The sequence below is a fragment of the Heterodontus francisci genome, chromosome 36 (assembly GCF_036365525.1).
Source record: "Heterodontus francisci isolate sHetFra1 chromosome 36, sHetFra1.hap1, whole genome shotgun sequence".
NCBI lineage: Eukaryota > Metazoa > Chordata > Chondrichthyes > Heterodontiformes > Heterodontidae > Heterodontus > Heterodontus francisci.
This window is the reverse complement of record NC_090406.1, coordinates 48,942,496-48,960,222: the sequence shown is the minus strand read 5'-3', so window position 1 is coordinate 48,960,222 and position 17,727 is coordinate 48,942,496. Positions and strand designations below refer to the sequence as shown.

General features: G+C 42.6%; 1 protein-coding gene across 5 annotated transcripts in view; it reads right to left on the bottom strand.

The window, feature by feature from the left end:
* Positions 1-17,727, bottom strand: part of LOC137351802 (zinc finger protein 462-like) — a 149,701-nt gene that overhangs the window by 62,312 nt on the left and 69,662 nt on the right. For all 5 annotated transcript variants that reach the window (XM_068016651.1, XM_068016653.1, XM_068016654.1 and 2 more), the window contains exons 5-7: positions 16,722-16,768; positions 16,172-16,336; positions 5,615-5,852 (exon numbers count right to left, since the gene is read on the bottom strand). In XM_068016651.1, coding sequence (XP_067872752.1) covers positions 5,615-5,852; positions 16,172-16,336; positions 16,722-16,768 — 450 coding nt within the window. The remainder of the gene's footprint in view (positions 1-5,614; positions 5,853-16,171; positions 16,337-16,721; positions 16,769-17,727) is intronic.

The window sequence follows — 17,727 nt, the reverse complement described above, 5'->3', positions numbered from 1 at the left end:
AAAGAGAAAATTCTACTCCCTGTTTTTTAACCCCACATATACTGTGATAAAGAAAAACGTGATGCATCAAATATTTTGTCATATTGGCATAATGTCTTAGTGGAGAAGGCAGAGTCAGAGGGAAGTGATCTTTCAGGGTGAAAGAAAGTGATTTTGGAAATGGAATTGATGCAAGGGAAGAAGTAACATTGAGGAGTTGCGGCACGCCAAGTTCCTGCATCGTTAGGCTTAGCCTCGATGGCAGTTTGAGAAGGAAACGGAACTAAGGCTAGGAAGTTTTTTTTTTAATTCATTCATGAGATGTGGGCATCACTGGCAAGGCCAGCATTCATTGCCCATCCTTAAATGCCCTTGAGAAGGTGGCAGTGAGCCACATTCTTGAACTGCTGCAGTCCATGTGCTACAGGTACATCTACTGTTAGGAAATATGTTCCAGGATTTTGACCCAGCGGCAATATTCCTCCAAGTCAGGATGGTGTGTGACTTGGAGGGGAACTCACAGGTAGTGGTGCTCCCACATTTCTGTTGCCCTTGTCCTTCTAATTGATAAGAGTTCGCAGATTTGGAAGATACTGTCGAAGGAGCCTTGGAGAGATGTTGCAGTGCATCTTGTAGATGGTGCACACTGCTGCCAATGTGCGCCACTAGTGGAAGAACTGAATGTTTAAGGTGGGGGTGGAGTGCAAATCAAGCAGCTGCTTTGTCCTGGATGCTTGAATGTTGTTGGAGCTGCACTCGTCCAGGCAAGGGGAGAGTATTCCATCACACTTCTGACTTATGCCTTGTAGATGCTGGACAGGCTTTGGGGAGGCAGGAGGTGAGTTACCCATTGGAAAATTCCCAGCCTGTGACCTGCTCTTGTGGCCACAGTATTTAAATGGCTGGTTCAGTTACATTTCTGGTCAATGGTAACCTCAGGATGTTGATAGTGGGGAAATTCGGCATTGGTAATGCTATTGAACGTCATGGAGATGGTTAAGATTCTCTCTTGTTGGTGATGGTCATTGTCTGGCACGTGTATGGTGCGAATGTTACTTGCCACTTGTCAGCCCTAGCCTGAATGTTGTCATGGTTTTGCTGCATGCGGGTATGGACTGCTTCAGTATCTGAGGAGTCACAAATGGTACTAAAAGCTGTGCAATCATCAGCAACATGCCTACTTCTGACCTTATGACGGAAGGAAGGTCACTGATGAAAAAGCTGGTGATGATTGAGCCTAGGACACTACCCTGAGGAGCTCCTGCAGTGATGCCCTGGGGTTGAGATGATTAGCCCCCAACAACCACTACTATCTTGCTTTGTGCTAGGTAGTACTCCAACCAGTGGGGAATTCCACCCCGACCCCACCCCCCACCCCCCCCCACCCACCCGCCCACCATCCCCCACGACCGATTCCCATTGGCTTCAATTTTGCTGGGGCTCTTCGATGCCACACTTAGTCAAATGCTGCCTTGATGTCAAGGGTAGTCACTCTCACTTCACCTCTAGAATTCAGTTATTTGTCCACTTTTGGACAAAGGCTATAATGAGGTCTGGAGCCGAGTGGCCCTGGTGGAACCCAAACTGAGCATTGGTGAACAGGTTATTGCTGAGTGAGTACCGCTTGATAACACTGTCGACAACACCTCCATCTTTGCTGATGGAGAGTAGACTGATGGGGTGAAAATGGGCCAGATTGGATTTGTTTTGAGTTTTTTGTGGACAGGTCATATCTGGGCAATTTTCCCACATTGTCAGGTAGATACCAATGTTATAGCTGTACTCGAACAGCCTGGCTCGAGGCCTGGCTAGTTCTGACACATAGGTCTTCAGTACTACAGTCATGATTGTTGTCAGGGTCCATATCCTTTGCTGTATCCAATGCCTTCAGCTGTTTCTTGATATCACGTGGCATGAATTGAATTGGCTGAAGACTGGCATCTATGATGCTGGGGGTCCTCAAAAGGAGGCAAAGATGAATCATCCACTCAGCACTGCTGGTTTAAGATGGTTGTAAATGCTTCAGCCTTGTCTTTTGCACTGACTTGCTGAGGTACCCCATCATTGAAGTTGGGAATGTTTGGGGAGCGTCCTTCTCCACTTAGTTGTTTAATTGTCCATCACCATTCATGACTGGATGCGGCAGAACTGATCAGCTGGTTGTGGGATCACTTAGTTCTGTCTATAGCACCCTGCTTCTGCTCTTGAGCATGCACTTAGTCCTGTGTAGCTTCACCAGGTTGGCACCTCATTTTTAGGTATGCCTGGTGCTGCTAAGATATTAATAGGAGTAGGCCATTCAGCCCCTTGAGCCTGCTCCACCATTCAATAAGATCATGGCTGATCTGATTGTGGCCTTAACTCCACTTGCCTGCCTGCCCTCCCTAACCCGCGACTCCCTCGTAGATCAAAATCTGTCCAACTCAGCCTTGAATATATTCAATGAACCAGCCTTCATTGTCCCCTGGGGAAAAGAATACCAAACATTAATGACCCCGAGAGAAGAAATTCTACATCTCCATCAAAAAAGGGAGACCCCTATTTTGAAACTGTGCCCCCTAGTTCTAGATTTCCCCATAAGGAGAAACATCCTCTCAACATCTACCCTGTCAAGCCCCCTCAGAATCTTATATGTTTCAATAAGATCATCTCTCATTCTTCTAATCTCCAATGAGTAAAGGCCTAACTTGCTCAACCTTTCCTCATAAGACAACCTTCATCCCCATAATCAGCCTAGTGAACCATCTCTGAACTGCTTCCAATGGAAGTATATTCTTCCTTAAGTAAGGAGACCAAAGCTGTACATAGTACTCTAGGTGCAGTCTCACCAATGCCCTGTACAGTTGTAGCAAGACTTCCCAATTTTAAACTCCACCCCCCTGCAATAAATGCCAACATTCCATTTGCCTTCTTAATTACTTGCTGCAACTGCATGCTAACTTTTTGTGATTCATGTACAAGGACACCCAAATCCCTCTGTACTGCAGTTTCTCTCCATTTAAATAATATTCTGCTTTTCTATTCTTCCTACCAAAGTGGGCAACCTCATTTTCCCACATTATACTCCATCTGCCAATTTTTTGCCCACCTCATTTTATCTATCTAGATCACTTTGCAGATTTTTTCTGTCCTCCTACGTGCTTTCCTACCTATCTTTGTAACATCAGTAAATTTAGCTACTATACACTTGGTCTCTTTGCCCAACTCATTAATATAGATCATAAATTGTTGAGGCCCTAGCACTGATCCCTCTGGAATTCCACTAGTTACTGTTTGCCAACCTTAAAATGCCCCGTTTATCTCAAATCTGTTTCCTGTTAGTTAGCTAATCCTCTATCCATGCTAATATATTACCTCCAACACCATGTGTTGTAACCTTTTATGTGGCATCTCATCGAATGCCTTTTGGAAATCCAAATACACTACATCTACTGGTTCCCCTTTATCCACTCTGTTTGTTCTATTCTCAAAGAAGTTAAATTTGTCAAACACTATTCCCCCTTCATAAAACCATGTTGACTCTGCCTGATTGCATTATGATTTTCTAAATGTCTTGCTACTACTCCTTGGAATTTTCCCAATGACAGATATTAGGCTAACTGGCCTATACTTTCCTACTTTCTGTCGCCATCGCCTCCACCCCTCCCCACTTTCTTGAATAGGGGAATTACATTTGTGGTTTCCAATCCGCTGGAACCTTTCCAGAATCTAGGAAATTTTGGAAGATTATAAACAATGCATGCACAATCTCTGCAGCCACTTCTTTTAAGACCCTAGGATGCAGGCCTTCAGGTCCAGGGGATTGTCAGCCTTTCATCCCATTAGTTTTCGTGGCATGCTCTCCTACAATCCTCATTAAACCATGGTTGGTTCCCTGGCTTGATGGTAATGGTAGAGTGAGGGAAATGCCGGGTCATGAAGTTACAGATTGTGGTTGAATACAATTCTGCTGCTGCTGCGTCTCATGGATGCCCAATTTTGAGTCACTAGATCTGTTCTGAAACTGAGTCTGTAAGTATTTGTGAATGCTGAAGAAAGTGGCTGACATTTAGCTAGAGTTGGCTGACATGAATCATAGAAAATTTACAAGACAGAAGGAGGTTATTTGGCCCATCGTGTCCATGCCGGTCAACAAGTAGTTACCCAGCAGAATCCCACCTTCCTGCACTAGGTCCGTAGCCCTGCAGGTTACAACTCTTTAAGTGGACATCCAAGTACATTTAAATGTGATGAGAGTTTCTGCCTCTATCAGTGAGTTCCAGGTCCCTGAAGCTAGGGAAAGCTCCAGCTCGTCCAGAACTTAATGTAGATAGGCATATGAAGACAATGGCAACATGGTCACTGGAGTAGAATGTAACAGAGCGAGATGGCATCAACATATAGGTAAAATTGACCCCATGTTTCTAGTAACATTCCTCAAAAGCAACATATCAACCAAGAAGGGAGGGCAAAGAATAGATTTTGGGGGTACAAACGAGGTTACAGTAAGCACAGGAAGAGAAATTATTTGGGATGACGCAATTTATACGTAGAAAGTGGAACCAGGGAAGAGGTGTGCCATGGAGATTAACTTTGGAGAACTTTCAGGGGTTGGAGAATGGGACCTAGTTTTCAATTTTCTTCCAATTCAATGCCACATTATCTTTTTCACAAACACTTGGGAAACATTTGGAGTGCTTTGTACAATGAATGACAGGGCAACGATCAAAACAATTAAACAGGAACAAGAGAAGCTCGGATTATTCCCCTTTGAACAAAGAATGCAAGAGAAGATTTGGTAGATGTGTTTAAATTCATGAAGGGTTTAGATCACGTAAATAAAAATAAACCATTTCCAAAGTCTAAAGGATTGCTAGCCAGATGGCACATATTTAAAGTGCTTGGCAAAAGAAGCAGAGGCGATATGAGGAAAAACCTTTTGTACACAGCAATTTATGCTGGTCTGGAATGCAATGCCTAATAAGGTGGTGGAAACAGATTCAACAGTAGCCTTCAAAAGGAAACTGGACAAATACTCGAAGGAGAAAAAATTACAGAGATATGGGGAAAAGGCAGGGGAGTGGGACTAACTGGATTGCACTTCGAAAGATGTGGAATAGACTTGATGGGCTAAATGGCCTCCTTCTGTTCTGTATTATTCTATGATTAGTTACCATTCTGATAAAGTTTGCTCTCCATAAATACTTGTGCAAAACATCTTAGAGTAACTCAAAACATTTTACTCTAGTACTGAAGTTAAAAATGGAAGTTTCAGTCTTGGGGCTGCTTTTAGAAGAACACATTTAAGCTATCATTTAAAAAAGTATATATGCTCTTTGTTTAAACAGCGAATGCCAATTAATCACATGCAGTGATTTTGCTGACTAGAATTCAAACCCTTAGACACATTTAGAAAATGTGAATAACCTTTACTATTTCTAGTTCTTTTCTAACACTTTTCCTCACTCAACACTCATTTCGAACAATAATCTACAAAAGATAACCAGTAAACACAAATTTTATAAAAAATTAAAATACATGCTGATAAACTTCTTTGCAGAATGCAGCACTATAGTGACAACTAAACACATAAAACAATCATTATCTCAGTGTCTGTTCTGGTAATAGACCACTGAAGCTTTCAAAGGAAACTTACTTCTTCCCACTGAAGAAGTGACACTTTCTGCATTCAAAATACAGATTCTCACGATGTACTTTACGATAATGCCTCTTCACATTCTTGAACTGGCAAGTCTTAAAACTGCAGAATTCACATGTATAGTTCTTCACTTCAGCAGTCTTTGTTAAGGCTTTCAATGCTTCTATTCCTGAATCAGAAGTCTGAACACCACACTCCTGGTAATCACTGTGTGGAAATTCCAGAAAGACATTTTCTGAAATGACAAAGAATTTCAATAAATCCACTCAAATCTATAGGAACAGAAATTTGAAATTTGGATGAGATATTGGATTGAGGAAGATAAGGAAGAATGAAATAACTTGTGGTTATATTCTACCCGTCAACCACCGCAGTACTTTCGCAGCGTAGTCACTGCTGTGTAAGCAAACAAAGCAGTCAATTTGTGCACAGTAAGGTCTCACAAACATCAATGAGACAATTAAACAGATAATCTGCTTTGCTTTTTTTTTTGTGGGATATATGTTGATCACAGGAGAAAACTACCCTAATCTTTGGGCCAGAGGATCTTTCACACACATTTAAGCAGACAGATGAGACCCCGGTTTAAATGCAGAACAGCACCTCTGAGAGTGCAGCACTTCCTCAGTAATACACAATAAAGCGTCAGCCTAAGATTATGCGCTTAAGTCTCGAGTGGAGTTTAAACCCATTTTCTTACACAGATGCAAAAGTGATATTACTGAGTAAAGGCCAACACAGCTATAATATGATATATGAAGGTATTTTCATATGCCTTCTGGGGGAAAATTAATATATGCCTTAAAGAGGGTGAAGAGATTTACGAGAATGATACCAGAGATGAGGGACTTCAGTTATGTGGAGAGAATGCTGAAGCTGCATTTGTTCTCCTTAGAGGAGAGACATTTAAGAGGAGATTTGATGGAGGTGTTCAAAATCATGAATGGTATCGATAAAGTAAATAGTGTGAAACCTGTTTCTAGTAGTAAAAGGGTCAATAACCAGAGGATACAGAATTAAAGTAATTGGTGAAAGAACCAGAAATGGCAAGAGGATTTTTTTTTAGATTGAATTTTTTGAGCATGTGACCAGGTGTGTAGATGACGGTAGTGCAGTTGATGTAGTTTACATGGATTTCAGCAAAGCCTTTGACAAGGTCCCACATGGGAAACTTATCAAGAAAGCAAATGCACATGGGATATAGGCTAACTTGATGAGGTGGATTCAAAATTGGCTTAGCTGTAGGAGACAGAGAGTGATGACAGACGGCTGTTTTAGTGACTGGAAGCCAGTGTCCAGTGGCATACCACAGGGATCTGTGCTGGGTCCCCTATTGCTTGTCATTTATATAAACGACATAGATGACTATGTGGGGGGTAGGATCAGTAAGTTCGCGGATGACACAAAGATAGGCCGAGTGGTTAACAGTGAGGTGGAGTGTCTTAGGTTACAGGAAGATATAGACGGGATGGTCAAATGAGCAGAAAAGTGTGAGGTGATGCACTTTGGAAGGAGTAATGTGACACGGGAAGTATTCAATGAATGGCCTGACACTGGGAAGTTCCGAGGACAAAGGGACCTTGGCGTGTTTGTCCATAGATCTCTGAAGGCAGAAGGGCAGGTTAATAGGGTGGTGAAAAAGGCATATGGGACACTTGCCTTTATCAATCGAGGCATAGATTACAAAAGCAGGGAGGTCATGTTGGAGTTGTATAGAACTTTGGTAAGGCCACAGCTGGAGTACTGTGTGCAATTCTGGTCGCCACATTATAGGAAGGATGTGATTGCACTGGAGGGGGTGCAGAGGCGATTCACCAGGATGTTGCCTGGGATGGAACTTTTAAGCTATGAAGAGAGGTTGGATAGGCTTGGGTTGTTTTCACTGGAGCAGAGAAGACTGAGAGGTGACTGATCGAGGTGTACAAGATTATGAGGGGCATGGACAGGGTGGATAGGGAGCAGCTGTTCCCCTTAGTTGAAGGGTCAGTTACGAGGGGTCACAGGTTTAAGGTGAGGGGCGGGAGGTTTAAGGGGGTTTTGAGGAAGAACTTTTTTACCCAGAGGGTGGTGACAGTCTGGAGTGCCCTGCCTGGGAGGGTGGTAGAGGCAGGTTGCCTCACATCCTTTAAAAAGTACCTGGATGAGCACTTGGCCCGTCATAACATTCAAGGCTATGGGCCAAGTGCTGGCAAATGGGATTAGGTAGACAGGTCAGGTGTTTTAATGCATTGGTGCAGACTTGATGGGCCGAAGGACCTCTTCTGCACTGTATTATTCTGTGAAAACACAGTAAGTTCTGATGATCTGGAATGCAGTACCTGAAAGGGCGATGGACGCAAATTTCAAAAGGAAATTCGATAAGTACTTGAAGAAAAAAAATTTACAGGTCTATGGGGAAAGAGCAAGGGGCTAGGATAATTGGATAGCTCTGCCAAAGAGCCAGCATAGGCACAATACACCAAATGGCTCAGGTATATTCTCCCAGGTATATATACTCCAGATATATTCCTCCACCAATTTTTCTTGTTCTCTATGGTTTCCATGTGCCAGGCACTAATTGTGGCTACTCAGGCGTAAATACTACTCCCAACACAACTTCAGAATCACCATATTTCAGATCTTCCTTATAGGAAAAAAATAAGTGGCCTCTTGACTAGGCCTTCTCGCAGCAGTGCTAATCACAATCTCACTGATCCCACATTCATTCTTGCAGTTTTAAAATCTAAAACAGAAAACAAAGTTTGGCTTGCATGAAGAACAAAGTCAATGTTGAAAAATATTGAGCACACCAACGCTTTTGAAAATCTCTGAAATATCAGCATCTTTACCACCCAATCGCAAAGATTATATCAAACGCTGGGGAGGGGCTACAAAACAACAGGGTCCAAAGAGGAAGCTTTGGTCTTCCCAGTATCTAACTGGAGGAAATTGCAGAACATCCATGACTGAATGTTGGAAATCAGTCTGAAAACACAAAGGTCATGGAGGGATTAAGGGAGGTGGTGGAGCTGGTGTCATCAGCATAAATGTGGAAGCTAGTCTCAGAACTACAGATATAAGCAAAATACTGCAGATGCTGGAAATCTGAAATAAAAACACCAAGTGCTGGAAAAACTCAGCAGGTCTAGCAGCATCTGTGGAAAGAGAAGTAGAGGTAACATTTCAGGTCTGAAGAAGGGTCACTGACCTGAAACGTTAACTCTGCTTCTCTCTCCACAGATGCTGCTGGACCTGCTGAGTTTTTCCAGCACTTTGTTTTTATTTTATAACTACAGATGCTCTGGTTGTGTTTGGATAGGCAAGAGTGGAACAAAGCAAAGGCAGTTACACTGAGCTGGACAATGGAGGAAAGACACTGGAAGAGGAGGGTGTGGTTGACTAAGTCAAAGGCTGCAGAGAAATCGAGAGATAATGCACCACAGCAGATGTCATTTGCAGCTTTGGTGAATGCAGTTTCGGTGCTGTGGGTGGAGTAGAACTCTGATCGGAAAGATTCAAACATGCAGCTGCATGATATATCGGCACAGAAGACTGAAAGCAGCCCAAAGGCCAGTCCCGGTGTTTCCAGTCCATGAATGTAATATTTATCCCCAGACTTTCATCAACTGAATGATGCCAGGAATATTGCTGTGCATCTGAAAATACAACCGGGGTGGGAGAGGTGGGGGGAGCAGCTGTTCTGGGGAATGAGCAGGAGGAGAGGCACGGCAACCCCTCCAGGACAGGAGGGGAAAGAGAGAGACAACCACATATTCAAAAACTTGAGAGGAAAGTAGATGGGAGGTTAAGAAAATGGTTGGTAGTTTAGTTTAGTTTAGTTTAGAGATACAGCACTGAAACAGGCCCTTCGGCCCACCGAGTCTGTGCCGACCGTCAACCACCCATTTATACTAATCCTACACTAATCCCATATTCCTACCACATCCCCACCTGTCCCTATATTTCCCTACCACCTACCTATACTAGGGGCAATTTGTAATGGCCAATTTACCTACCAACCTGCAAGTCTTTGGCATGTGGGAGGAAACCGGAGCACCCGGTAGTGGATTATCTTTTTTTGTCTAGGGTGATCCTGGAGTATACAAAAGAAAAATATACTGCAGATGCTGGAAATCTGAAATAAAAATAGTAAATGCTGGAAATACTGAGCAGGTCAGACAGCATCTGTGGAGAGAGGAAGGCAGTTAGCATTTCAGGTCAATATCCTGTCATCAGAACCCTGATCCTGGAGCATCCTCTTTGCATTTGACCCATAGATGAGCATCTGACCAGATTATCAGTTCCATCACCAAGACTACCTGCTTCCATCTCTGTAAAAATCACGAGCTTTCGCACAGCTTTGAGACCCTAATGTCGGGATCAAATGGGGGTCCCAAGCCAGCAGTTGCTGAGAAGCAGATCTGCCTATTTTCCCCAGAGGTGGCTTCCTAATTGGCCACCTCCACGCTAGCTGTCCTATTAAGAATGGTGGCAGGCTCCAGATGCTGCCAGCCCAATCATAGAGCCAGCAGCTCTACAGCCTCAGCAGCTTCCACCGGGACAGCTGGGTGCTGCTGAGGTAGGTAGGAGCGCGAAAAGGCGGTTCAAAGTGGAGATGCCCTCAAAGGAGTAAAAATAATTAAATATTTCAAAGGTGAGAAGGCAGCAGACCCCTCGGATCAGATAGGAAATCCCCCCAATTGGATTGTTGGGGCTGCAGGGGATGCCTTTCCTGCCAGCAGCGCACTCTTTGGGGGATGGAGCCTCTGGATACAGAATGCTTCTACTTTTGGGCAAGAGCATAACTAAAGGCCATCAATATAAGACCGTCACCGAGAAGTCCAATAGGAAATTCAGAAGAAGCTTCTTCATCCAAACAGCGGTGAGAATGTGGAATTCACAAATCATAGGAAATGAATAGTATAAGTGCATTAAAGGGGAAGTTAGACAAACATATGAAGTAGCAGGGAATAGGAGGGTTGCAATGGTAGATTGAGACGAGAAAAGATGGGAGGAGGCTTGAGTGGAGCATAAACACCAGAATAGACTGGTTAGGCCAAATGCCCTGTTTCTGTGTCATATATCCCAAGTAATCCAACCCTGGACATCAATTTCAAGTGGGTGCAAGATTACAGAACATCCTGCACCCAGTTTTCCAGCAAGCAGTTTTCCAGCATTTGTGTGTGTAAGATATTGGGAATAGGGATGGTTTTAATATTGAAGCAAATGCTTCCAAAAGCAGCATTCCCGCCCCAGAAATTTGCACAAGTTGCAGCAACCCCAGGCTTTATGGATCTATGCCCACTTTTCTGTTCAGATTTGCTCAATATTCACTGTGAACTCAACTGTCAACTCTTCACATTATCCAAGTTGCAGTATTTTGGAATTTCTACCTATGTATGGCATGTAAGTGATTGCTAAATATTCAGTTTACAAGGTTTTAACTCCTAGGGAAACGTAACATTGCCTGATTTAACAATAAAACTCATGAACATTCAATAATGAGTGCAGGAAACTGGTATGTAAAGTGTTAATTAGCTAACCATGAGACAGGACAGCTATGATCATATTTATTTTTGCATATTACCCAACATTACTTCTTGAACTGCTGTATCCATATGAAGATACTCCTACACAGCAATTGGGGGTTTCCAAGGATTTTGACTCAATGACAATGAAGGAATAGCAATATGTGTTCAAGTCTAGATGGTGTGCGACTTGGAGGGAACATAGCAGTAATACTGTTCCCATCCACCTTGTGGCCCTTGTCCTTTAGGTGGTGTAAGTTGCAGGTTTGGTACATGCTGCCATTGGCAACTTACTGCAGCCGTTGAAGATAATAGCACCTGTGACCATGCCCTGAAGAACTCCTGGGACCCAGATGATTGGATTCAAACAACCATAGATATCTTCCTTTGTGCCAGTTTTGACTCAGCTATTCAAGAGTTTTCCCCAATTCCCCCAGTTTTACTAGGGCTCCTTGTTGCCCCCACTCAGTCAAATGCTGCCTTAAAGTCACTTTCACCTCACTTCTGAAATTCAGCTCGCATCCATGCATGGTCCAAGGCCATAATGAGGTCTGAAGCCAATGGTGCTGGGGTGTAACCCAAACTGAGCATTCGTGAGCAGGTTATTGATGAGTAGCTTATAGGTGAATAGGTTATTGGTGAGCAAATGCCACTTGACAGCACTGCTGATGATTCATTCCATCACTTCGCTGATTATTGGGAGTCGGTTGACAGTGCGTTAATCTGGTTGGATGTGTCCTTCATTTTATGGACAGGCCATAACCAGGCAAACTTTCCACATTGTCGAGTAGATGCCAGTAGTGCAGCTCTACTGAAACAATTTAGCTATGGGCTTTTGCAGTGTTCGTTTCTTGATATCACAGACTGAACTGAATTAGCTAAAGACTGGAATCTATGATGGTGGGACCTCAGGGGGAGGCTAAGGAGGATCATCCACCTGGAACTTCTGAATAAAATTAGCTGCAAATCCTTCAGCTTTTGCACTCATGTGCTGGCTATGCCACTGTTAAGAATGGAGATGCTTATTGAGCCTGCTCTTCCTGTTAGTTGCTTAATCAATTTTCCTACACTCTTCACTGAACCAGGGTTGGTCAACTGGATTGATAATGATGGAGGACTTACTCTAATTCCAGATCCTAAGATTACAGATTGTGATGGTAGTCAATTCTACTGCTGCTGATGGCTCAGAGTGTCTCATGGATGCCCAGTTTAAAGACACTACATCAGTTTTTAAGCTATCCCATTTTTCACAGTGGTAGTACCACACAACATAGTGGAAGGGTCTCTTAATTTCAAGATGGGACTCGGTCTTCACAAAGACTGTGCAATGTTCAATCCTCGCTATCCTCAGTGTTTCCTCCAAGTGGTGTTCAACATGGAGTACTAGTTCATATAAGGGAGGGAGCAGATAGTAATCAGTAGATGTTTCATTGCGCATGAACCTGAAGCCATGAGACTTCACTGGAGCCGGAATCAATGTAGAAGTCTCTTAAGGCCACTTCCCCCGACTGTATGCCAGGTGAAACCACCTCTGCTGCATCTGGTCTACTGAAGGGAGAGAACATTCTAAGGGATGGTGATGGAGGATTCTGGGACATTGGCTCGTAATCACACTCACAAAATCATACCTATGCCAGGGTGTTGCTTGACTAATCTGTGGGACAGCTCTTCCAACTTTGGCAACATTTCCAAGATGTTCATGAGGGGGACTTTGCACAGTTTACTGGGCTGGGAGTGCCATTGTTCTGTCCCAATTCGATGCCGAAGTCGTCCCTTCGGTTTTATTCCCATTTTCCCTTCTAGAGGTTTTGACTTGCTAGGCCACTTCAGAAGGCAGTTAAGAGGCAATGATGTTGATGTGGGACTGCAGTCACATAGCCTTACTCCAGGACGAAGGGCCTGTTCCTGTGCTGTAATTTTCTTTGTTCTTTATACAAACCCTTAGAAAATAGGCGACATGTTTAGATAGAGGATCTGGATCGGCGCAGGCTTGGAGGGCCGAAGGGCCTGTTCCTGTGCTGTAATTTTCTTTGTTCTTTGTTCTTTGTTCAGTCCAGGTAAGGATGACAGGTTTTATTCTCTAAAGGGCATTAGTTCTGTATTTATGGCAATCTGACAGCTTCATAGTCACTTTTACTGATAACTTTTTTCCCCTTTTTAAAAAATAAATATTGCATGCAAGTTCTCAAACTATCATGGTGGGATTTGAATTCATATTCCCTGCATTATTCACGGTGGCCTCTGGATTACTAGTACAGTAACAAACAGTAGACTTTCATACTGTCTGGTCTCCATACCAGACTTAGCAGTTGGCAGGAAAAAAGACAGAAGTGCAAGGGGAGAGCCAACTGTGTAACAGCCCCGACAAACAAATTTTTCTGCAGCACCTGTGGAAGAGTCTGTCACTCTAGAATTAGCCTTTATAGCCACTCCAGGCGCTGCTCCACACACCACTGACCACCTCCAGGCGCTTACCCATTGTTTCTCGAGATAAGGAGGCCAAAGAAGAAGGTCTCCATACTACCAAAAAAAGGATATGGAAACACCGGAGAAAGTGCAGAAAAGATTTCTAAAGATGTTGCCAGAATAAAAAGGAAAGATTGGGCACCCTTGGGCTCTTTTCACTAGAAAAGAATCTGAGGTGGCCTGATAGAGGTCTTTAAAATTATGAAGCGGTTTGATAGGGTTGACTTGGAGAAATTGTGTCCACTAATGGGCGAGTCCACAACAAGGGGGCATTTGCCTACATTTCAACATTGACTACACTTCAGACGTACATTACTGAAACCTTTGGGATGGTGCAAAAACAGGAGAGGCTCAGTAGGTTCTTTCCTCTGTACCCCATTGGTCATTTTGGACAACACTCTAGCTGTTGATGACACACAGATGCACATTCAGTATAAATATATAACTACAATAAATTTAGGTATATCCATTATATAGTCATGTCAGTCATCTCGTGCCTTACTTTAGCTTCACCTATATAACGAGAATTAATTTAATCTCTTGGCTAGATATTTGTATTTCATTGTTCATTGAAGATACTTTGTTAACTATTTTAGAATTTAAGGGAAAAGAAATAGTTCAAATTATACTTTATTATTCTTGATCCATCCAGTTTCCTGCCCCAAGCATTTTTCCTTAGTCCAGATCAGAGAGTGAGGCTGCAATTTTGCCAATGTTCTTCAGCAAAATTAGTTGCAGCAACTGAACAGCAAAGGTTCCTGGTAGACCAGCTCACTTGAGTTGGGTTGGGGGGCGGTGGTGAAGATGGAGTGTTTTTAACCTTTTTGTGCACAGAAGGCTAACCAAGTCCACTATTCTTTCAACTATATCAAGTAACTAGTTCCTACTGGTAAATAATTAGAAGCAGCTAGTTAAATGGTAGCATTCCAAAGAGTTTACATGGACAGAGGGACATGGGGGTTCATGTGTCAACTTTGAAGGTGGCAGGATGCATTGAGAGAGAGTTGTTAGCAAAGAATATGGGATTTGGGGGGCAAAATAGAGGTACTGAGTATAAAGCAGAGCAGTTTTGCTAAACCATTATAAAGCTCTGGTTAGGCCACAAACAGAATACAGTGTCCAGTTCTGGTCACCACACTTTAAGAAGGATGTAAGGGTGATTGAGAGGGTGCAGAGAAGATTTACCAGAATGGTTCCAAGGATGAAGAAATTTAGCTACAAGGTTAAGTTGGAGAAGCAGGGGTTGCTCTCTTTGGAGCAGAGGAAATTGAAGGGAGATTTGCTAGAGGTGACAGGTTTAGATAAGGTAGACAAAGAAAAGCTGTTCCCATTAGCTGATCGTACATGGACTAGGGGACACAGATATAAGGTTTTGGGCAAGGGATGCGAGGAAGAACTTTTTTACGCAGCGAGTGGTAATAACCTGGGACTCACTGCCTCCGAGGGCAGTGGAAGCTGAGACAATCAATGATTTCAAAAGGAAATTGGATGGGAACTTGGGGGAAATAAACCTGCAGGGCTATGGGGATACAGCAGGAGAATTGGACTGATTGGATTGCTTTACAAAGAGACTCGATGGGCTGAATGGCCTCCTTCTGTGCTGTTATGGTTCTATATGATTCCCCAGTCAATGTAGTTAATGGTTACAGACACGTCATTTGAAGACCCTTTATTATACACTTACATTGCTTCAATTTGTAACAACTGAGTTTCTTTCCACTTTGCCCAGTTTTGGTGATTTTATTTAATGTGCAAATCATACAACTGAATAGAAAGGTCATTAGTGCACTCAGCACAGAGCTAGTAATTTCACTGAAACAAAGTTACAAGAATATTTTAATGCTACTAAATTAGACAAATCAAAACGTAATCTACTACTGTACAAAAAAACCACTGCATGTAGTGCTGCAAGTTGTATGTGAACCCAATGTCCATCTTTCTAACATAGTAACCAGTTTCACAAGCCAGGTGGTAGGAAGAAAATGAAAGCTGTTCTCACTTTCCTCAGTTAGCCCCTCATCTAACTTATTCACTATGTTGCTATTGCATACTGTGTGCCTGAAGAAAAATGTTATTGAGATTTCTTATGCTGGAACCCATAGGGATTGAGACTGGCTTGAGTCAATTCAGAGTCTGTACAGAAATTACTTAAACCAAATGTGTACATTCATCAGTTTTCCTATTGGCAGATTGGACATGCTACATGAATGATCCAAAAGCACAGATAAATTAAACAATTCACCCAGGAGCGTCAACATAAAACAGGAAATTATTAGTCGTCCAAAGCCAACAGATCCACCAACATCAGCAGCAAACTAACTAGCAAGGTCTAAAACATAGGGGACAGTAAGAGGGCAAACATATGTAATCTTCACTAAATACAAAAGTTATTAACATTTATATAGCATAATAATGGACAACATCGCTAAATATATCATTCCATCTCCCTATGTTTACTGAAGTTATTCATTTACCTTTTACAATAACTAGCTAAAACACAAGCATGACTTGAACTCAGACAACCAGACTTTCCCTTACTCAGCACAACCTCCACCCTGAAAAATGGCCAGTGAAGTCCTACCATTTAATGCTTGGTACACGTATCCTCCAGTCTTTTGAGCATCTGAAACTGCAGCACGCAGTTTTGGCATAAGAAACCTTCCGTGCACTTTGAGTGAATGAGTCCTTAACTGTTCAATGAGTGGGGTAGAGTACGAACACCTGGGGCATCTGTAGCTTCTACCTTCTGTAATATTTTTATAGAAAAAATGCATTTAGCTATTACAATAATTGTGCATCAGCTTATTCACAATTATATTTTCTAGTTCAACTAATCTCGTAACAATTATTCTTTTCTCTACCTCCAACCCCAATAAAGCTGAACTTTGCAAGTGTTTTGCAGCCTATAACTTCACTGTGGCCTTGAGAAATAACCCACAAGAAAAATGAACTTACCTATTGCTCATCCATAATGTAATTCTGTGTAATAATATACTAGTACTGCAAACAATTTATTTAAGTATCTTTCCTCTCCTTAGGCAGAGTAGCTCTGATTATGTGATCTTTAAAATTAGTCAAACTTAATGAAAGCCAAAATGTTAATAACAATCCAAAGCAAGATATCAAAATACCTGAGGTAGCAGTCTGGATGCCACTTTTCAAGCTGCTCCTGCTCTTTCTAATGAGGCAAAAAGAAAAAAAAAAATAGCTTTTCACACACAATTCAGGTCCTCTTAATTAAATGCTGCTTTCATCACTTAAAATTGATAAAAAGTTTTATTCTGAAGTCTTCCAGGTGTTTTCAATTTACTGCCTGTAATGAGTTTAGGTCCATTTTCGCCCATTCTGCAGATCTAGCAGTGTACAGAAAAGATGAGATTTTATACAGCAGTCTCGCACCTTTTTTTTAAAAAAAAGTTGCGTTACGTAAAGATGTTGCAAACAGATCTGCTTTCACAGAATTGGTTATTTATGACTTTAAGATTAATGAAAGGACTCAGACTAAACACAAAACCTTCCCCATGTGCAGAAATTGTTTGTACACCTTGCATCGAGCCTCTATTTGAACCAGTGTACTTGCGGTAAATGCATAATTGGCAGAAGATGCACACTGAGCTGTGCATTATCAGAAAAAGAGCTATTTTAAAGGTAATTTACAGGGGCTTTAAATGTCAATGTAGTCAAGCAATGTTGAAAATATTAGAAACAAGACATATTTCATGTAAGGACATACCCACAACAGGGTCGGATCAGGTTTAACCCCTAGCATTTCCAATCAGCTATGCTGTCAATTGAACACACTGGGGGCTGAATTTTCCCATCCCTGTGGAGAAAGATTGGAGGTGGCAAGAATGGGTGGGTGGGGGGCCAGGAAAATATATTTGGGAGCCACGTCAGAACACTCCCTGAAGCATTCCTGCCTCTGGGGGTCTTTCCCAAGGGTGAAATGGGAATGGGGTCAGCTGGCCACTCCATGGAGACAGGCAGCCAATTAGTACAATTAAGGCAAAAACAAGAAATGCTGGAATCGCTCAGCAGGTCTGGCAGCATCTGTGGAAAGAGAAGCAGAGCCAACGTTTTGGGTCAGTGACCCTTCCTCGGACCCTTCCGAGGAAGGGTCACTGACCTGAAACGTTG